At 41.0% G+C, this 23,195-nt stretch overlaps 1 protein-coding gene across 1 annotated transcript in view; it reads right to left on the reverse strand.

Annotated features, from left to right (window-relative positions):
* Positions 1-659: 659 nt before the first annotated feature.
* Positions 660-23,195, reverse strand: part of LOC112866810 (small ribosomal subunit protein eS6-like) — a 29,971-nt gene continuing 7,435 nt past the window's right edge. The window contains 5 exon segments of the mRNA XM_025929771.2: positions 660-986; positions 989-1,069; positions 1,071-1,222; positions 1,225-1,426; positions 3,943-4,005. Coding sequence (XP_025785556.2) covers positions 660-986; positions 989-1,069; positions 1,071-1,222; positions 1,225-1,426; positions 3,943-4,005 — 825 coding nt within the window.

Genomic DNA, 23,195 nt, shown 5'->3' on the forward strand with positions numbered 1-23,195 from the left:
GTTCATGCTCTGTCTCTCTCTGTCTCAAAAATAAATAAACGTTAAAAAAAATTTAAAAAAAATTACATGTGTTCTAAAAAAAAAGAAAAAAAAAGAAAATATCTTCATGATCTAGGGGAAGAAAAGAGTTTCCCTTTCATATCATGAATTAGCACTTTACTTAAACTTATCATCAGTAGCCACAATTTTGGGATAGGATCAAGTTTTTTTTTTTCTTTTTCTTTCATTGTGTATGCTTTTGCTGAATGGAATTCTATGTGCTTTCCTGATTGTCGTGACTAGGACTTCCAGTACTGTGTTGAATAAAAGTTTTGAGAGTGACATCTTTGTTCTGTTCCTGATCTTAAGGGATATGTCTCAGTTTTTCACCTGCTTATTCACATTCTTAATGACATCTTTTAATAAACAAAAGTTCATGATTACACTAAAGTCAGAACGATTGTCTTTTCTTTTATGTTTAGTTTTTGTGGGATTCTGTTTATGATATCTTTGTTACTCCCAAAGTCATGAAGATACTATTCTATATTTTCTTTGAGAAGATCTCGATCTATGAGCCACCACGAATTAAGTTTTTAGTATGGTGTGAGGTAGGGAATTAAGGATCATTGTCTTTCTTTTTTTTATGTCTGATCTTATTTATCTGTTACTCTTAGAAAATCTCATTTTTGACTGGACTCAGACTTCAAGGCAGAAGCTTTCAGAGAGGACAGCCTCTGTCTCCTGGCAATCTTTTCCTTGCATGTTATTTTGACCTCTTTCATTCTCTTGGCCAAAACTTTAGCATATTCTGAAGCCTCTTCCTTATTTTCATTAGTACACTGTTTCTTCAGAGCCACACCCCAATGTTTGTGTTGCAGGACACGTGCAGTAACCAGATGTTGAATCTTGGGGACTTTGGTTCTAGGTTTCTTACCATCTTTGTTTAGGGGCTTTCTCACAACATACTGCTGGACATCATCTTCTCTAGAGAGATCGAAAAGTTTGCACAGATTCTCCTAGCTCTTTTGGGTCCCAGGTGATGAGGCACAGCAGTATCAATGAGTCCAGGAATTTCCTTCTCTTCTTTTTTTTTTTTTTTTTTTTTTTACAATGACCAAGTTGAGAACACTGAGATTGGCATGCAAAATGCAACTCCGAACAGATTTATGCTTTCTTTCTCCAGTCCTCCTTGGTTGGTAGCAGGAATGTCCCTTACTCAGCAGCAGGCAGACACTTCCATGATCAAAACCCCCTGCTTCATGAGGAAGCCTTGTTTGTCATTGCCACCACTGATTGAGGCCATGTAACCTTTCCACTCTTTACCCACAGCATTGGCAGCAACTTCTGGGGCCATACACTTCCCATAAAAGGTGAAAAGTTTGCATTTATTGTCCATTTCAATGAGTTTCTGGCAGCCAGTAGCTGGGAAAGAGATTTCAGCTTCATCCTAAAGCAGCCTACTGCCTCTGAAGCACCATTGAAAGAACAGGATCAATTTCTTCTTTATGTGGACCTACAGTTTCTCCAGCACTAATTTTTGAGAACAGAGTCCTTTTCCTAGAGAATTGTGGTGGTGCCTTTATTATAAATCAAATGATAGTGTATGTGTGAGTCTATTTCTGGACTAATTTATTCTGTTCCATTGGCATATTTGTCTATCTTTGTGCTAATATCATTTTATCTAAATTACTGTAGGTTTACAGTAAATCCTGCAATCTGGTAGTGAAAATCTCCTAACATTTTTCCTTCAAGATTGCCTTGACTCTGCTAGAAACTGCATTTCTCTATTATTTTAGAATTTTAGGGGTGCTTGGGGGACTCAGTCAGTTGAGCGCCAACTTCAGCTCAGGTCACGATCTTGCAGTCTGTGAGTTCAAGCCCCACACTGGGCTCTGTGCTGACAGTTCAGAGCCTGGAGCCTGCTTCGGATCCTGTCTCTCTCTCTCTCTCTCTCTCTCTCTCTCTCTCTCTCAATCTCTCTCTCTCTGGCCCTCTCCCACTCGCGTTCTGTTTCTCTCTCTCAAAAATAAAATAAACATAAAAAATTTAAAAAAAAAAGAATTTTAAGATCAGAAATCTGTCAACGTACAAGAAAAACTTTCTGCTGGGATTTTGATTGTTATGATCTGAATGTATAGGTCAATTTTGGCACAATTGCCTATATTAACACTATTGAGTCTTTCAATCCATGGACATAATACATCACCACCGTGATTCTCATGATCCCACATCCTGGGCTTTATTCTTTTCTATAACCTCCTTGTTTTGAGTGTGGCTTGGGACCTAGAATTTGCTTCTAACCAAGAGAATATGACACTGGTGATGGGATGTCACTGCTGTGATTACATTATGTTATACAAGAGTCCACCTTGCTATCAAATTTACTATTGTTCTCCTGCTGCACTTGAAGAAGCAAACTACCACCTTCTAAACTTCCTGCAAAGGGCCACATGGCAAGGACCTGCAGGCAGCTTCTAGGAACTGAGCATCTAGCAGACGGCCAACAAAGAAGCTCACACTTCTACAGCCACAAGGAAATGAATTCTGCCAACAAAATGAGTTAGTCTGGGAGTAGATTCTTCCCCAGTCAAAATCTCCACGTGAGAATCCTGTCCATCAGAACCTTGACTCCAATGTGGTGAGATCTGGAGCTAGAGAACCTAGCTAAGTGTGTCTGAACTTCTGATCCACAGAAACTGAAAGAAGAAATGTTTTAAGTAAAAATGTGTGGTAATATTGGACACAGAAATAGCTAACTATTACACCATTTGTTTAGGTTTTCTTTACCTTTTCAACACTGGTCTGTAGTGATCAGTGTAGAGGTCTTACATACCTTTCAGTAAATTTGTTTCTGGATATTTTATATTTTTCATACTCTTAGACATGCCATTTATTTTCTAATTGCTTGTTACTATTGTTTATAACATATAGAATTAATATCGTTTTCTGCTGATCTTGGATTCAGAAATTCTGAATAAATTCTGAAAATTTCTGAATAAATTCAGAAATTCTGTTAAATTCACTTATTGATTGTAATAGTCAGTTTGTGACTACTTTGGGTTTTCTATGCAGTCATGTTATCCAAGACCAAAGGCTGTTGTAGTACTTCCCAATTTTTATATATTTTGTTTTTTCTTTATTTATTGAACGGAGTAGAATTTCTAATACAATGTTGAATGGGGGAGGTTATATTGGACATCCTTGTTCCATTCCTGAAATCAAGGAGAAAGTGTTCAATCTTTCACCATTGACTATATCATTATCTTTAACTTTTATATATTTTCTGTATCAAAATTAGGAAATTACTTTTTTAACGTTTATCTATCTAGTTTTTAAAAGTGAGGGGAAGGGCAGAGAGAGAGAGAGGGAGACAGAGAATCGCAAGCAGGCTCCACAGTCAGCACAGACCCTGATGCAGGGCTTGATCAAAGGAACTGTGAGATCACGACCTGAGCAGAAATCAAGAGTCAGACGCTTAACCCATTGAGCCACCCAGGCACCCCTAGAGAGTTATTGTCTGTTCCTAGTTTGCTGAGAGTTTTATGATAATCAATGTCGAATTTTATGAGCTGCTTGGGCTCCATTTTCCTGTGCCATGGTTTGGAAAATGTACTGGAAGAGAAAGCTGAGTTTGGGTGAAGCTCATCTCATATGCTCTCATTTCTCGAGGATTATAGTCCTGTGATGGTTGTTGTCCAACCCTTGTGAATAGTTGTTTTATTTTTTACAGCTTCTGCAGTGTTTGATAGCAGTTCACTCAAGATTTCTGGACTAGGCCTTCTTCGAATGCCAGAAGACTAAACAATAGGGAAAATGCGATATATTTTATCTAAAATTTAAGGATTTATACTTTAGAAAAAGGATGCCTAGAGAGTAAGAATGGTGGCGGGGAAGGAAAGGGGCACGGATACATAAAGGAGTCAAACAAGAGAGGACAGCCAGGTGAGTGTGCCACGAACTCACCCCTCCACATCCACTGTCCGACAACATGTGGAGGGCGATCTCTGCTGCGATGCGGAAAGATGACTGTAAGAGACGAGGTGGCAGTAATAGTGGCCTTTGGCTTCCTTCACAAAGTGGTTCCTGAGCGTTAGCAAGGAATGGTTGCCTGTGGTTTGGTTGAATCTTTCCCTACGTCTTCAAATAAGTAAATAAAGACAAGAGAGATGGAGAAAGAAACAGTAGAGGAGACAGAATGCTGGTCAACTCCCAAATCACCATCTTGGAGGTGGAAGAATGATGATACCATTTCCTTTTTCAGACAAAGCCCTGAGGGTTTGCTTCCTGGGATACTTGGTGAAGGAGATACAAAACGTCCCCTCTCTTTGCTTAGGTGGTTTGGTTTCCTTCAGTAAAACCAAGATATTCCATAAGATAAGCCTTGTCTTTTTTTTTTTTTTTTTTTCCAATCTTGTGTCGTCTGCCATATAATTGGTGTCAGTTGCTGTCAGGATCTAACATTAGGTCAACTGCCCATGTCAGTTTTCAGTTTCATTTTGTTTTTAACCTTTCCTGTGTCTTTCTGGATGTTTTGGGGAGACATCAAGGGAGAATACACTGGAAGCTGCTTGTCAGTTGCCCTGTTCTAACAGATACCTCATTGAAATCATTTATTACGTTTTCAAAGGATTACATTTTTGACATCTTTCCAAACTCTTGAGTCATGTTTCCTTCCAAGCCTCATGGCACAGAATTATGTATAACTTTTTCTTTAAAATTTCTCTGAAATGTAAAGCATAATTAAGCAAACTTTTAAAAACGGGTGGATTTGAGTCACTAACCAGTAAATATAAAATATGTAAAAATAGCTCTAGTGAGAGGTATAAAGAAAACTAAATAAGAACATGAGGCTTGAATACAGACTTGTCTAAATAAATTAGCCTTTTCCCTAAAATCAAAAGATGTTGATGATCTGTATATTAGTGTAAATGATCTGAGTGATACCATTCTAAAATGTTATTTTAAAATTCATCTGAATTAGCACAGTAGAATTTCCTAATCTTTCTTTTTAAAAAGATGAATGGGAGAGGAAAAACTTACCTTACCAAATTTGAAATAATCAAAATTTTTATAAAAATAGCTGGCTCGCCAGATTACAATGGGTCATGGATAGGCTTTAAATATACTTAAGGATTTTGAATATAATTAAAATGTTATTACAAATTAGTGGGGACAGGAAAAAAATGATTCAATTTAAAAATAGACAATCACTATGAATAGACACTTCATAGAAGACCAAAACCCAAATAATACATCCAATAGACGTGAAAATATTCTCCACCTCCCTCACAGTCAGAGAAATGACAAAGGTAGGTAACAACCAGGTATCATTTATAACCATCAGATTGATAACAATCAATAAGTGATAAATGTGCAGCTGCAAATGTACATTGTTTCAGCACATTTTCAAAAAAGCAATTTATTGAAATCACTTAAAGTTGAAAATAGACATACTCTTGATTCAGATTTGACTGCTGGAAATATATCCCATAGAATTGTAAGCATAAGTATTGAAAACAATAGGAGACAAGTATGCTGATTACAGATCTGTTTATAATGACAAAAATCTTGCAAATAGTATGAACTAATAAAGGGAAGGGCTGAATAAACTTTGGAATGCCACTAAAACAGAATGTTATACAACCAACCAAAGAATAAGTTAGAGCTTCATTAGTTTGCTGGAAGGAGCTGGATGGGGGTGGGAATGGGCAGATAATTCTCTCTCCAAACGGAGAGGCACTGAAAGGTTGCAAATAGAAAAAGTATAGCAAAAAGGGATGGGAATCTATTCCATAATAAACTGTTTATGTATTTACCATGCCTTGAGATTGGGGTGGTAATTTAGAACAAGGGAGAAAACAAAGAAGAGATGATTTCAATTTCAATACATTGATTAATATTAACTCAAAACAGGGTTTGGGTGGGAAACTACAGCAGGAACTGACTCATTTGGTGTTGTAAGCATGTTCATTTCTGTGGGGCCAAAGTTGGATCTGGCTGGGAATCTGCTGCTCAAGCAAGTGGTGGGGGGAGAGGGTGTGTAGGGAGAAGCACAGGTGTGAAATGCAGGGAAATCAACGTGTTGATATTTTGCATTTTCTTTACATAGCTTCGAGCTGAGTCTGGTCTTGAAAACTTCACAAGCCTACAGAGCACTGGGGATCAGATATCTTTACAACATAGAGATGCTTTGGGGGCACCTGGGTGGCTCAGCGTGTTGAGGATCTGACTTCAGCTCAGGTCATGATCTAGGGTTCATGAATTCCACCCCCCCCCCCACCTTGGGCTCAATGAGCGCAGAGCCCACTTAGAATCCTTTGTCTCCCCACCCCCCCTGCCCCTCCCCTGCTCAGTTCTCTCAAAAATAAATAAACTTTAAAAAAAAAACAACATAGAGATGCTTTTGTTTTGGGGTCTCAAGAAAGAAAATTCTTAAATGCTTCTCACTCGCACTCCAACCTCACCAGAAAGCCTGAGCCATTGCCACAAAGAGGGTCATTTAATCCATTCAGCTCCCAGCCTCACTGTTGACTGCCATCAGCCACAGCACTTGGGCTCAGATACAAATGTGACTAGTAATTAAAATATCTATCTCAGGGGCACCTGGGTGGCTCAGTTGGTTAAGTGTCTGACTTTAGCTCATGTCACCATCTCGCAGTCCATGAGTTCAAGTCCCACGTAGGGCTCTGTGCTGACAGCTCAGAGCCTAGAGCCTGCTTTGGATTCTGTGTCTCCCTCTCTCTCTCCCCCTCCCTTGCTTGAGCTCTGTCTGTCTCTCTCTCAAAAATAAATAAAGATTAAAAAAAATGTAAATATCTTTTTCAGGCAAGGGTCTCCATGTCATTGCTGTTGTTACTGTATCTGTGTATTTATTTCAGCAGCAACAGCACCATAAAACAAGGAGCATATGGGTCTGTGTGATAGGTCAATGTCTTTTACCCTGTGTAAGGAGGTTAACCCTAAGGGATTGGTCTAAAGATAAAATGAAATCGTTCATCTGAAACCACGCAAAGACCAATCAAATAGAAGGTGTTGGTATTAAACATTATTCGTTTCAACCTTAAAGAAATGTCAGGTCAGTGAGAGGAAAAAGAAAATCAAAGAATGAATCCATCTTTAAATACCAGATTATTACGAGTTTTGGGAGATTTCCAACTGAACCTTTTCACTAAGTATATTTTGGATAAATAATGACCCTTAGTTCAAAGTGAGCAGAAGACACTTAGAAAATACTACACATATGTGAATATTACACTTGTGGAAGTGAACATTTGCTCATTTAATCTGCAGCCCCTGGGCAGGTGTTGCCTTCTTCCCCCTACATTCCAAAGCAAAGGGCTGATCATCTAAGCATAACCTTAGGGAAGGGAGGTGGCCAGTGACTAATTTTGTGACGCTTAGCTCAACATCGTTCTGATGTTTGTATAAGTTTGAGGTTGGAAATTCCAGAGTAGGTTTCTGTACAGAGAGTCCCTTAAGGATGCTGTGATTTCTGGTCCCTCCATGGAGAGAGGTGCTTCCCTTAACCTCATGCCGCGTGAGAGAAGCTGCAAGAAACCCCTCTGGGGAGAATGCAGGGCTGCCTCCAGCAGCATAGGACAGTCGAGGGCTGTGGTTGGGAAATAACTGAGCCATATCTACCAAAAGCACAAGTTTCTTGTAACTAGATGCAGGCCAACCCTGCAAGGGAAAGAGCCAAGCTGGTGCCTGTTTAAAGGGCTGACCCCATCTCTGGAGAGTGACGGGACTTCAAAAGAGAAGGTTGAGTGGGTATGGGCAGTGGAGAGCCTAGAGCCCAAGAGCAGGAGCAGTAGGCCATCGCCACATCAGTGACCTGCAGCCCTGAAGAGTACTCATGGAAGTTGCCATGTGTCATATCTGAGAGACAAGAACCGATTTCAACGTGTAGCGTGGCCAGAAGCCAACACCAAGATGGTGCCACTGAAATACAGCTGAGACATCTCATAGGATCTTGGGTAGGAGGTGCAGAAGGGCCATGGAGGATTACATTCAGGGGCCAAAGAGCCATAGGTAACCTAGGAGCTCAGGCAAGCCTCTCCCTCTCCCCACTCCCTTGCCCTCTGTTTGTCCCTTGCCCCCTTTCTACCTTCTAAGATACTTTCAAATATACTTGAATCTCTGCTTCGTCTTTTCTTCTCTCCAATTTCCACTGGGAATGGTGCAAAGATTCAAATAGCTCTGGCTTATAGGTTTTCTTACATCTAGAAAGAACCCCAAACTGACAGTACAAATAAGGTGCAAATTCCAAGTCCCGGGGAGAGAGATTTTGATCAGCCCAGACTTTGATTTCTACCCTTAATTCCCTCAACTAGGGTCGGTGCTGTACGGTCGTATTGTACAAGTATGGCGGCCAAGGGCTTACCCATCTGGAAGTAGGAGCATTCTCTGGTCAGTAATCATGGCCTGAGAAGATATACCAATAGTTGTCTGTCAAGTATACTCTCAAAACACTGAATACATAAATGCAAACAAAATATAATCCATATAGAAAAATACTGAAAAAGGAAACCAAAATTCAAAGAGAGAGAGAAAAAAAAGACTACACTTATCAACTGGGTCACTCAATATACATGGTCTGTATTACCCACTAAAAGGCAAAAGCTCTTTGATGAATTTACGGAGAAATAAGAGAAAATCTAACTATGCTGTTTACAGATGTCATTAATGGCTTGAACCATGTTAAGTAGGTGAAACTATGTGATTTCAAATGATATTAACAAAGTCACTTTGGAAGTTTCTAGAACACCACTCATTATTCGGAATAACTGGTAAATAAAGGATTAACTATCAATCTTTTTTTGAGGGTGCACATTACGTTTCAGAGAGACATTTTAGTAGAATATCAGCTGGTAAAAGAAGAAGTATTGGTAGAATTAGGTAATCATTTTTCAGCCCCTCATGAGAAATTGCCCTTTGGCGACCATTAAAAACTACATGCTAAAACCCTTAGGTGAAGGTGGGTAGGGAACTCTGTAATGGCTGGATGATGCTGGCCACCTGGAACCCAAGACCCAGCCCTGTCATCTAATGTCACTTACAATAGGACACCTAGGATGTATTCTTAGGCAAAAAATTGAACTGGCATCCAATCGAACCTCTTCATCAACTTATCAGCTTAAAGGAAATACAGGGAGTAGAGGAACATGCTAAATGACACCACACAGAAACAACAAACTGAATCTAGAATATAGGAATGGCAACAGGAGAAATGACCTGTTTATTTTAACAAGCACATTGCATAGAAAGAAAATAGGGAGACTGCAGACTGTTCGAGATGAAGATAAGCCTAAGGACTCATCAGCCAACTGCAGTACATGGAACTTATTTGGATCCAGATTTAAATAAACTAACCATATGATGTTATTTTTCAGACAATCAGGGGAATGTAAACCCAAACTGAGCATTAGATGATTAGAAGAATTGTTCGGTTTGTTAAGTGAATCATTGTAATATGGCTATCTTTTTAAAAACCTTAAATGACACAAAACATTTACGGTCAAAATGATATGAAATATGAGATTTGCTTTAACACCCCAAATTATCCTTCCAAAAAAGCATGTGGGTGGAAGATAAAACAAGATTGTTAAAATACCGGTGATTGTTTAACCTAGTCGATTATGGTTTGTGTGTTTATGTGTTTATTCTTTCTACTTTTGAATATGTCTTGAAAATCTCTAAAATACGTCCAAAATTTTTAAGGCATTGTGTAAGCAAAAGTAAACGCTAACTGTATTAAATCCATTCATTTAATTTCCCTTCCAGTAGGGGAGGTATCTTGACTCCCTCTTTTCTCTCTGAGAACGGCTTTAGATTTCTGGACTTCTCCTTTTGGATGCTTTGACTTCTCCCCCCAGTGAATATATAAGACACTTTAGTTTTAAACCACCCTCCGAACACCCAACCAGAACATCTACAGTCACATCCTTAAAACTGGCTCATGGATAAAGCTAACAGGAAAATTAGGGATGAAGTCCAATAACAATGAAAGCATTTCTCTGTTCACTGCAATGGCTTCAATGACTCTGAATTCCATTTCTGGAAATGACATCAGTAAGAGCACTAGAGCCAAGGACATAAAAGCAGGGGCACTAGATCCAGAGAGACCGTCTCTCGCCCTGGCTCTGTCACTGACAAAGAAGTTACTGAAATTTCTGACTCACTGTATAAAGCGTAGAAAATCATAGTGCCTGAGGCACAGGGTGATTGTGAAAGCATATTTAGCTTAGATATTGACACAGAATAAGAGAGCAATGCATTACGACACATGCTAATATAATATAAGTAACATAATATTTATATTTTATTAGTGGTGTAATATTTACTAATTTATAGTGTTTCTCAATTCATTTTTTACACTGCTTCCAGACTCATGCCTTCCTTTGTGATCAAATGATTTTGCTGTTTGGAAGTCAAGTTTCTAAATAAAGTTAATTTCTTCGTAACAGAAAACTACCGGCTTAAACTAATTCATCCCCCAATACTTCCAACTCAAGAAGACATAATGGAAGCACACTCATTAATGAATTTAAAATCAAACTTGTATTTTGCATAATGTTAGATTTACAGAAAAATTGCGAAGACAGTATGAAGAATTCCCACATACCTCTCAGCAACTTGTGTTTTTTTATTTATTTTTAATTTATTTTTAGCAGTGAGTTTAAAAATTTTTTTAAATATGAAATTTATTGCCAAATTGGTTTCCATACAACACCCAGGGCTCATCCAACAGGTGCCCTCCTCCATGCCCATCACCCACCCCCCCTCCCTCCCACCCCCCATCAACCCTCAGTTTATTCTCAGTTTTTAAGAGTCTCTTATGGTTTGCCTCCTTCCCTCTCTGTAACTTTTTCTTCCCCTTCCCCTCCCCCATGGTCTTCTGTTAAGTTTCTCAGGATCCACATAAGAGTGAAACCATATGGTATCTGTCTTTCTCTGTATGGCTTATTTCACTTAGCATAACACTCTCCAGTTCCATCCACGTTGCTACAAAAGGCCATATTTCATTCTTTCTCATTGCCACGTAGTATTCCATTGTGTATATGAACCACAATTTCTTTATCCATTCATCAGTTGATGGACACCTAGGCTCTTTCCATAATGTGGCTATTGTTGAGAGTGTTGCTATAAACATTGGGGTACAAGTGCCCCTGTATCAGCACTCCTGTATCCCTTGGGTAAATTCCTAGCAGTGCTATTGCTGGGTCATAGGGTAGGTCTATTTTTAATTTTTTGAGGAACCTCCACACTGTTTTCCAGAGTGGCTGCACCAGTTTGCATTCCCACCAACAGTGCAAGAGGGGTCCCAGTGAACTGAAACCTTAAATAAAATCATGCATGCAAGATACAACCCAGTCATAAGATAGACTTTATGTCCTTTACTATTACAGACTATAGGAAATAATCCAGTGAAGAAATGGGCAGAAAACATGAATAAACACTTCTCTAAAGAAGACATCCATGGGGCGCCTGGGTGGCGCAGTCGGTTAAGCGTCCGACTTCAGCCAGGTCACGATCTCGCGGTCCGTGAGTTCGAGCCCCGCGTCAGGCTCTGGGCTGATGGCTCAGAGCCTGGAGCCTGTTTCCGATTCTGTGTCTCCCTCTCTCTCTGCCCCTCCCCCGTTCATGCTCTGTCTCTCTCTGTCCCAAAAATAAATAAAAACGTTGAAAAAAAAATTTAAAAAAAAAAAAAAAAAAAAAAAAAAAAAAAAGAAGACATCCAGATGGCCAACAGGCACATGAAAAGATGCTCAACGTTGCTCCTCATCAGGGAAATATAAATCAAAACCACACTCAGATATCACCTCGCGCCAGTCATTTTGGCCAAAATGAACAAATCAGGAGACTATAGATGCTGGAGAGGATGTGGACAAACGGGAACCCTCTTGCACTGTTGGTGGGAATGCAAACTGGTGCAGCCACTCTGGAAAACAGTGTGGAGGTTCCTCAAAAAATTAAAAATAGACCTACCCTATGACCCAGCAGTAGCACTGCTAGGAATTTACCCAAGGGATACAGGAGTACTGATGCAGAGGGGCACTTGTACCCCAATGTTTATAGCAACACTCTCAACAATAGCCACATTATGGAAAGAGCCTAAATGTCCATCAACTGATGAATGGATAAAGAAATTGTGGTTCATATACACAATGGAGTACTATGTGGCAATGAGAAAGAATGAAATATGGCCCTTTGTAGCAACGTGGATGGAACTGGAGAGTGTTATGCTAAGTGAAATAAGCCATACAGAGAAAGACAGATACCATATGTTTTCACTCTTATGTGGATCCTGAGAAACTTAATAGAAGACCATGGGGGAGGGGAAGGAAAAAAAAAAAAAGAGGTTAGAGTGGGAGAGAGCCAAAGCATAAGAGACTGTTAAAAACTGAGAACACACTGAGGGTTGATGGGGGGTGGGAGGGAGGGGGGGTGGGTGATGGGTATTGAGGAGGGCACCTTTTGGGATGAGCACTGGGTGTTGTATGGAAACCAGTTTGACAATAAACGTCATATATTGAAAAAAAATAAACTATTACAGACTATAGGAACCAAGTTCACTCATGGTTCTGGATTCCACGCTTCAACCAATCTTTAAGAAACTACCACTTGAATTTAGGGATAGTATCAAAGAAGAATATCCACAGTTATCTGCAAAAGTTACTAAAATACTCCTCTCTTGTCCAACCGCTTATCTGTGTGAGGCTGAATTTTCTTCATATGCCTCAACAAAAACAACATATCACAATGGATTAAACGTAGAAACAGAAAGGAGAATCCTGCTGTTTTTCATTAAGCCAGACATTAAAGGGATTTGAAAAAACATAAAGCAATGTCACTCTTTTCACAAGTATGTTTCTTTTGGAAAGCATTAAAACAGACATTATTTGCCTTCACATTTAGTGGAATGATTATTGGTATTTTTAAATGAATTATTAAATAAGCATTTACACTTTTTATGTTTATTCATTTATTTTGAGAGAGAAAAAGCACGAGTGGGGGAGTGGCAGAGAGAGAGAGGGAGAGAGAGAATCCCAAGCAAGCTCCACACTATCAGCACAGAGCCCCATGTGGGGCTCGATCTCAGGAACCGCGAGATCATGACCTGAACCGAAATCGGGAGTCAGACGTTTAACCGACTGAGCCACCCAGGCATCCCTAACTTTTTGTTTTAATCTTCAATCAGTAACTATTAGTAACATAATCCACCTAAACAAAATTCTTTGGAGTTGTCAATAAACTTTACAAGTAAAAACGTTTCCTGAAACCAACCAGTTTGAGAACCATCTTAAGTGTGTCTGAAGTGGAGAAAGGCTGACCAGCAGGGCAATGAAGACAGGAGCAGCAAAGTAGCCCTGGGGAGCTCGTGATATAGTAGGACTATGGGTTTGGGCTTAATGCCCCTGTAGAGTTCCTGTTCCTTGTTCCTGTATACAAGGGAGTTGGATGGGCAGTCCTTGCATAAAGCTAAGACTTTAAAAGTTCTGCAGTCTTGGAGAAAGGAGAATAATAAACTCCCTTTATAGGATTGGGAAACGGCAAGGAAGCTCACTTATGTCATGAATTTGATGTGGCAAAACAAATTCTGATGAGAAATTGAATCCCTGGGCCTGCACCTGAATTGGAATCCTGATTCCAAGAGGTGAAAAAGCATAAGCAAGTCGTTATTGTAAGTGAGAATTGGGTCACAGTGGTTGATACTTATGGGGCACCCAGAAGAAGCAAAAATGCAGAACCTCTTCAGTGAAGTTCTTTAGTAACTCTGTTTCCATGACATTCAAAATGGCTTTGGGCAAATCAAGTTTTGTTAAACTGAATGTTTATAGGAGATTCCCCTTTTCCAACAACTGTGATGGGGAGGAAATTTCCTTAATTTGATGGAAGTTAAGAAAAAACAAACAAACCACAAACACCTGCAACAAATACACATAAAGATGCAACCATAAAAGCATTTCCTTAAGGGCGCGCCGGTGGTTCAGTCCGGTTAAGGGTTCAACTTCGGGTCAGGTCATGATCTCACAGTTCGTGAGTTCGAGCCCCACGTCGGGCTCTGTGCTGACAGCTCAGAGCCTGGAGCCTGCTTCGGATTCTGTGTATCTTTCTCTTTCTGCCCTTCCCCCCCCCTTGTGCTCTGTCTCTCTCTCTCTCTCAAAAATAAATAAACATTAAAATTTTTTTTAAAAAAAGAAGCAAGTCCTTAAATGTCCGGAAAAGGACAAGGATACCTAGTATCTCTGCTTCTTCTTCATCAAGTTAGGGTTCTAGGCAGTGCACATGGACCAATTTAAAAAAGGAGGAAAGAAATAAAGTTGCCTTTTCTCACAGATTATTTGAAATAATAAGACAGTTCAGCAATTGTTTTAGATACAAGGTGTACATACAAAAACAACCATAGACTTATATGTCAGCAACAAATAATTAAAAGTGCAAATAAAAATATAATTAATATGGCAACAAAAACTATAAGGTAATAGGAACAAAAAATCCAAAAAATTCTAAATAAGTGGAACTTATTCATGTTTATTGAATATATAAATTCAATAAATTGATACAGAGAGCTATATCATTTTTTATTCTCAGAGAAGGAAAGGCTCAATGGAAATTCTCCCAAAATAAATATATAAATTTAATGCAATTCCAAATAATGTTCTAACGTGATTTTTTACAAGTTGATGTTGAAATTCTTATAAATATCACATGGTCAAGTATATTTACTCTCAGTTTTGAACAAAAATAAAAATTAAAAGGGACACATCTTACTAGATATGAAAACTTATTATAAAGCAATGGTAATTAATACAGTTGTATGTATCAGGTGACAAACAGGCCAACAGCATAAGATAAAGAGCCTAGGAAAAAATCCACGTATGCATTTTTGAGAAGTATATGCAGGAGGCGGTGTTATAAACTGGCAAGGAAAAAAAAATCGACTAACCCATAAAATATTGGGCTTTCTACTAAAATAAAAATAAAACTAGATTCTTCCTCATTCCATAAGCAAATGTAAATTCTAGATTGAGTAAAACAGTAAAACTTTAAAAATAAAGTGTAGGAGAATATTTGAATGATATTAGAATGATTTATTAATGATGTACAAAGAATAAAAATACAAAGAAAAGATGGAACCATTTTTACTACGTATCAAATAATTCCCAAAACTCAGGGTTTAGAAGACCGAAATATATTTTTGGATCATGCTATGCTTCCCTCAAGTCTTGGCAGAGAGCTCTGCTCACGTGAGGCTGAAAGACTGGGTTTCCAGAACAGTCACCACGTTGTCAATGACTAGTGAGCAACAGTGAGTGTAAATTCTGCATGGCTCAGGTAAACAGTCCATTTGCACTGATGATGGGTTCCACAGAACCCATAAAGTGTATGAAGACACAGAAATTCTGGTTTGGCTCTTTGAAATTTTCAGTAATGAGAGCCACCTCCGCAAACTATAGCACATTAATGACGATTGTGCTTTAAAACTTGTGAATATATTCAAATAAGTGTAAGATTATTCTTTCTCCACACTTCATTCGATTAGGATATGGAACTTTAATCACTAACAGCTTCAAAGGATCTCAGAGGGATCAAAGTTTTAGTTTAATTCTGTTCTGAGACTTTGGGCAAGTGATTTTAATCTCCAGACTTCAGTGTTTCATTTTTGTAAGCTGAGAAGTTTGGGTGGATCGCATACGACATTCCTTCTAGGTTGTTGATATCCCCAACTCCATATTTCTCCAACTCAGCCAAGGAAGCACAATGTTCAAGATTCATTTTAGAATTCCGAGCTGCGGATTCACTGGCTCTCAAGTCTGACAGCCTGATTTCTTTCTTAAATTCGTTTTCTCTCTTGTCATTCATCAATGAAAATGGTTTTGATTAGCTTAACTTTTCTTCTAGCCAGGCAATGATATCATTCTTTTGAAGGCTGTAATTAGTTGATGGAAGAAACCACCAAGGGAAACCATTGGCTAATTATTGAGTGGAAAACTTGGTTTATGCAATTTTGGCCTACTGATGAGTTAACAATAGCTGGTAATAAGGATTGCCAGCCAAGAATTCTCTGAGCTAATTTAGCCATCCTGTAAGTACCACACAAAAGCCCAAACAGAGCGTTTTCTGAGATTGCCAATTTTTCTTTGATTTCCAAGTTGAAGGGTTAATGAGGAGGTGGGAGTGGATGATGATGGGAAAGAATCCTCTTTCTGAACCTAAGAGGCGAACCATTCAAGGAAACCAAAGTGTAGGCTTTAGCAGAGGTAATGGAAGTGTTCTGTGGGACCAAGAATGAAGTCACCGCTGAGGCCATCTCGATATTATCTGGATCTCTTAAGGTCACCTGCCGCTCTTGTTAAGGTACAGCTAGCAATGTATGAATGGTGTCTTGGAACAACCCATCTCTCTGGAATCCACTTTCAATGTCGAGAATTGTTTGGGGAAGGGCATGGAGCCCATACTAACAAAATCTCACTGAACTAGGTTATTCCTGTTCATTACAAATACTCACGTCTCTGTGAAAGATACCTTCAATATTGTACCTCATTTGGAAGGAGGTGTAAGTAGACCCAATGTTGGAGAATGGCACCTTTTCATGATTTTTCCCTGTTTTTAAAAAAGCCCAGATGGAAGAATGTGAACATTTTAATATAAAATATACCAAACCCCCAGACCTCCCAGCCATTAAACCCGAGGCGTGATTACCCTCGTGTTAATGAAGCCTTTGTTAGACATAAAATTCCCAGCAGTTACAGGACAGGAGCAGCAGGTCCCCATCTTCAGGGGGTGAATCAAGTCCATATGGTGGCCGGAGAAAGCCAACGGGTATGACTTATTAACATCCCCCCCCACCCCCGCACCCCCTACTTGTTTTGCTCCGCTGGTGTCAGTGTCCTCTTAGATCTCTGGGATAGATTAGAATGGCCTGAAGCAGGCATCTCACAGGAAAGCAGAGCAGCCTCTGGGGAGATCCCAGGGTCCACTGGCAAAAGTTTCCCTTGCACAGGTCTTAAATGGTGATAGTACTTTTTGCTCTGAGTGTAGGTTGAATGGAATCAAATGCAGCTTTGCTTTCTCCAGTGTTAAAAAGATGAAAGCCTGAGCAATACTTTTTAATAGACTTAATTTTATTAAGCACTTTTAGGTTCTCAGCAAAATTGAGTGGGAGGTACAAAGATTTCCCATAGACCCCGTGACCCACACATGCATAGCCTTCCCCGTTATCAACATCCCCAACCAGAGGGTGCATTTGTTACAAGGGATGGACCTACGCAGACATATCATTACTATCCAGGGTCCATAGTCGATGTTAGGGTTCACTTCTGGTATTATACATTCTGTGGCGTTGGACAGATGCATAATGACGATATGTACCCACCATTATAGAATCATACAGAGTCATTGGCCGCCTTAAAAAAATCATCTTTAAAAATCCACTTATTTGTAATATTTTTTTTCCAAAAAAGATCAAACATGAAACTAACTTCTTTTTTTACAAAGCTGAATATAATTGAAAAGTTGAGGGAAGAAAGGGGCTGAATTCCCCCTTTTTTCAATGGTCAGGTGAAGCATGCTATCTGCATTGGTTTCTGCTTATTCGCACACCCAGCCAGGGAAAGATCACAAACTCCCTCCCTCTTCCTAGGTGGCAGTTCCCCTTGGTGTCAAAAGTCTTCTAAAGCCAGTCTGAATTCGAAGTGCAGTTTGAATCTTGTGTGTCTGACTCTACAGATCTCTTCTTGGAAGGCTGCCCCTGGAGCAACCTGGCTTTCCTATCCACCTCGTGCCCCACAGGTGTTGATATTCTACTGGAAGTTCTCTCCCACCCCCGTCCTAGTGTAACCGTGGGAACACCTGACAAGCTCATGTGCATACACATGCATTTAGTAGATAGTGCATAACTGGCACTGACTCGCATTGCATTTCTGCAATGGCTGGTTTCAGGAGTAGAATAAGCATGCAGAATTCTAAGAAAGTTCCCCCTGAAAAGGAATACTCTGTTTCCCTCCGTCCAAGAGCCTGATTTTAAGTTTCAAATCAAGTGTGAAATAAGAAGCTTTGAAAGATGGCTATCAGCTATGTAGATAGGACTTACTTTTCCCTACGATAAGCAGAATGAACAGCCATTAAATGCAACCTAGAGCACTTGCCATGAAGGGATTAGAAAAGCAAAGACGAGTTTTCCAGGGGAGCAGGTTTTGTTTTGTTTTGTTTTAAATCTCTAGCAGTCCCTTGTCACTTGCTAAGGCAAAAGAACACAAAACAATAGAACCAACCCAGTCCAACCCAAAGGAAACAAAAATATATCAGAGCACGTTAAGCGGGATCTTCCCTCTTGGTCGGAACTGCAGTGACAGCCCCAAATTATGGGCAAATAGTGCTAAGTGACCGAAATGCTACGTCCAAAGTGCCGCCAGCATTTCGGGCGAGCCATCTCACCAGAGGGCTTCCAGATGCTTGGCAGGAGGGAGGCCAGGCATCAACTCCAGCTGTTAGGGTTGAGTCTGCCTGGTGCAAAAGGAGGTCCTTCCGCAAGATTTGCATGGGAATCCTGGCTCACAATAAAGACAGCCAGAAGGAAAATAGCAAGCACAAAGCAGTTTATTAAAGCAAAAGTACAGTCTCAAGGTGGGAGAGTGGGTAGGTTCTCAAGGTGAAAGGCCCCTAGGTTGTTTGGGATCGGGTATTTGTTGTGTCTCTCTGGGCTGGTGGAACTGTGCCAAGCAGTGGGGTGGTCTTTCATGGAGGCTGCTTCCAATCTTTTGGGAAACTCCTCCCACAAGTTGGGAGGGGGAGTTTTTGACCCCATAAGGTCTGTACCCAGTCGAGGCAGCCTTTCTCCACGGAATGGGTTCTACCTGCAATGCAGATACATTATAAAGAGTCTAGGGGTTACCCTGAGTCAGAGGTGGTAGAAAAGAGCTCCTGTTCCGCACCTATGGCTCTTTGGTCTGTCAGCCCCAAAGAGCTTAGAAGCCATAAGGTCAGGATATTGAGCTCCTGGACTTTTAATGTATAAATATATCACCGTCCTTGCCTCCAGCTCCTGTTCTCTGTCACTCCCCTTCAGGGACTTGGGAACTCTGCTTTGGGGTATTCCTTCCACTGCTCAAGTGTAGCTCCTACCTAACAAAACCAGCCCTCTAAGAGGAGGCCTTGGAGAAGGGGCTGCTGGGGGGATGCTGAGCCTGTGAGGGGAGATGGTTTTCCGCTCTCAACCTTGCCTTGGAAATGGCGTTTGAATTGCTGCTAATTCCTTTCCTGTAAGCTTGGGAAGAATAAGGGTAGGAATTGCTCAGAAAGAGTTCCTGCAAGATAAGGAGAAAGGACATGTACCCCCTGGTCGGATCACTTAGCTAGTTCTGACCCTGGGCTACTAAGCCTGTGAGAACCTCCAATAAATTGAGGAGAGATGTTGTTTTGATAGACTTCCAGGTGCAGAGAATGCCAGAACTATGCGAGGCCTCACGAATTACAGAAGCTGGATCTAGTGGAAATAAGTGGTGGGTAGTAGAGTAGTCTGGGATTCGGGGATCTGTCCCAGGCATGGTGTGATGCCTCCACTGAGATGCAACCCAGTCACCAGGATGCTCACTGCAATGAGTGGGCCCTTTGTCAGTGGGGCCTGTTGGGGCCATGGCCATGTCCTCCAGCACAAATGAGGGACAGATGCCCTCTTTTCTCTCCTTCTTCTGCTGCCTACAATGAGGGGCTTGTGCCCAGAAAGGACCGAGGGAGATCCTGGTGCCCTGCCCACGCCAACCACAGCTCCAGCTCTCATTAAGGCAAGAAGAGAGGAACATTGAATTCCCAAACTGAGCATCGTTCCAGCAACTGACAGTGGCCGGGAGACATAGAGCTGGGCCAAGCTGTCATTAAAAGTGTCAAGAAATGAGGATTTGGTGGGAGAAATAGGAAAGCATGTAGAAGAAATTAGACTTGCAGGCTTTGATTTCTCAATAGACTTGTTGCAAGGACTAGACTTCAAATCCAGTCTATGTCCTCAGAATAGGTACAGACCCTGGCAGCACTCCTGGCTCAGAGTGAGCAACTCGAGTTAATGAGGTTGAATTTGAGGGGAACGCTAACTTCTCAGTGGCACCCCCTCCTAACTTGAGTTGAGACTTGAGAGGGTGGCAGCCCCAAAGAACAGATTTCATTTTTTAGGGTGTGATAGAGAATTGGGCTTCGTTTGCATGTAACTTCACTTGCTGGAAAGAGCGATAGCATGTTCTTGAAATCAAAGTGTGGATAACCATGGAATCCATTATAATGGGACTAGTTTGGTCATTGGAATACCTGGTCCGTGCCCCTCTAGGACTGCGATGCTCATTACCCCATTGCTGAGAACAGATGACAGCTCTCAGTTGTGTCCCTGTCTGGGACTGGTCCTGGTGCTAAAGACGGGCACCTCCTTCAATGCCATTCCCCTTCCCAGGAATATCCAGCCACCAAGGTCACACTGTAGGGCAACTTTCCGCTGATTCAGGGCAACTCTGCAGGGCCATCCCGGCTCCCGGACCCTACAAAGGACAGGCAGACACCCTGTTGTGACCTCATCTCATTTCAACTTCTGCCTCTGAACCAGGGTCAACGATGACAGCTCACCAGCCAGATGTAGCCTGCTGCTTGTTTCTGTAGGGCCCATGAGCTAAGAATGGTTTTCACATTTTTAGATGGTTGGAAAAAATGAAAAGGAGAAGATATTCTGTGATATGTAAAAATTACATGCAATTGAAATTCTGGTAAATTTAAATTTACTAGTGTCTGAAGTGAAATTTTAGTGGGCCACCTCCAAGCTCATCTCTTTATATATTTTGTGTGGCTGCTTTTATGCACAACAGTCAAACTGTATGGCCCAGAAAGCCAAGAGCATTTACTATCTGACCCTTTATACCAAAGTTTGCTGACCCTTGCTGTAAACCAGTCCTGCTCCCCTCACTCACTACCGGTGTTGAGCCTGAGCTCATGTCCTAAGCAGCTTCCAACATGCAAGTCTGCATCTCCAGGTTTCTTCCTCAGGTCCCTGACTAGCGATGGGCTATCATTCCTGGTTCTCAAAGTCCTCAAAGACAAGACTGCACTCTAGGGCGTTGGACATCTCGCCACAAGGAATGTCCTACCACAATTACACGCATTTTCAATAACAGTGATTTTCTAACTTCTATCAGCTTCCTGGAATCTGTGGTTTAAAATTGATAAAACAATACTGGGGCGCCTGGGTGGCTCAGTCAGTTGAGCATTCGACTTTGGCTCAGGTCATGATCTCATAGCTTGTGGGTTCGAGTCCCACATTGGGCTGTGCACTGACAGCATCCTAACCAATGCAGAGATTTCCTTCTGTCCCCAGAGATGTCACACACGGTGCTCCTTGACCTTCATGCGACTCTGACAAATGTGTGTTCACACGTGAGGGCACCGAGGCTCAGGGAGAAGGAACATGCCATACTGATGAATCAAAAACCCGACTCCTGTCCTACTCCTCCTAAACCCATTCCTTTGGCTGCATGATGTACAGGATTACTCACTTCTCAACTGTACATTATAAAACAACAGAAAATGCTGAAATTCACAATGAAAAAGAAAAAATCTTTATGTTATAGTTGACAATGTATGGTGCTCAAGTTCTTTTACCTCCATTTGTTAATGGAAATGAAAATCCATTTTAAGAAAAATGTTCGGGGGCCCCTGGGTGGCTCAGTTGGTTAAGTGTCCGACTTTGGCTCAGGTCACGATCTCATGGTTCATGGGTTTCAACCCTGTGTCGGGCTCTGTGCTGACAGCTCAAAGCCTGGAGCCTGCTTCGGATTCTGTGTCTCCCTCTCTCTCTGCCCCTCCTCTGCTTGTGCTCTGTTTCTGTCTCTCAAAAATGAATGTGTTAAGAAAAATAAAAAAAGAAGGGGACACCTGGGTGGCTAAGTCAGCTAGGCATCCGACTCTAGGCATCCAACTCTTGATCTCGGCTCAGGTCATGATCTCATGGTTTGTGGGGTTGAGCCCCACATTGGGCTCGATGCTGTCAGTGCAGAGCCTGGTTAGGATTCTGTCTCTCCCTCTCTCTCTACCCCTCTCCCGCTCATGCCCATGTTTTCTCACTCTCTCTCTCTCTCTCAAAAATAAAATAAACCTAAAAAACATATGACTGTTACTGATACTAATGCATCTATTTAATAAAATAGGTGATGTTGTTTTACACACAAAACTCGTTATCCATGCTGCATATTTTATTGGATTTAAAAAGAGCCAATATGATGCTTGTATGATGTGGATTGGGGTCTCAATTCACTACCTCCCAGATTTCTCAATGGTCCAAGTCCCTGAGGTGGAGAATTACCATTCTGAAGGAATTTTTTGTCAAAATCTCAGCCCTCCCCTTCCACAGTTAGTAACTGAGTTGGGGGAAGGGGGCTACATAAGTGCTATTTAACAGCTAAGTCAGTGACATGACACAGGCTTAGAATTCTCAAATTTTCATGAAATTCTTTGGACATGGCAAACTCTTCATCCTGAGTAGACACTACACCATGTGGAAGAAATGATCCATTTTCCTTTTTTTCTTTTTAAAAATTTTTTGGTGTTTCATGTTTCTTAAACTTTCATTGGGGCGCCTGGGTGGCGCAGTCGGTTAAGCGTCCGACTTCAGCCAGGTCACGATCTCGCGGTCCGTGAGTTCGAGCCCCGCGTCGGGCCCTGGGCTGATGGCTCAGAGCCTGGAGCCTGTTTCCGATTCTGTGTCTCCCTCTCTCTCTGCCCCTCGCCCGTTCATGCTCTGTCTCTCTCTGTCCCAAAAATAAATAAACGTTGAAAAAAAAAAATTTTTTTTAAAACTTTCATACTGTCGTTTTCTCCCCCCGGCCCTCCGTAGCAATTAACGAGAAAAACATTCAAACAAATGACTAAAAGGCTCTGTGTGTTTATCTTTGGGAACTGGCGCTCAGCTCAGTAGGTAATGATCTCAAGTAGAGCTTCTCGCTGTTTGTTCACATGGCACTTGGTTTTTCCTTCACTGTTTGTCATACTGTGTTTTCTCAATTCTCATGTGTCTCTCTCGCGTAAATTCCGTAAGGGCAGCGGACATATCTGTTTTTTCTTTTCTTCTCTTTAGAGTTTTAATTTTTTTTTTTTTTTTTTTTTTTTTTTTTTTTTTTTTTTTTTTAGAGACAGAGAGAGAATACAAGTGGGGAGAGGGGGAAAGAGAAAGAGACAGAGAGAGA

The sequence above is a fragment of the Puma concolor genome, chromosome A2 (genome assembly GCF_028749965.1).
Source record: "Puma concolor isolate L17-30 chromosome A2, mPumCon1.1.hap2, whole genome shotgun sequence".
Taxonomy (NCBI): Eukaryota; Metazoa; Chordata; class Mammalia; order Carnivora; family Felidae; genus Puma; species Puma concolor.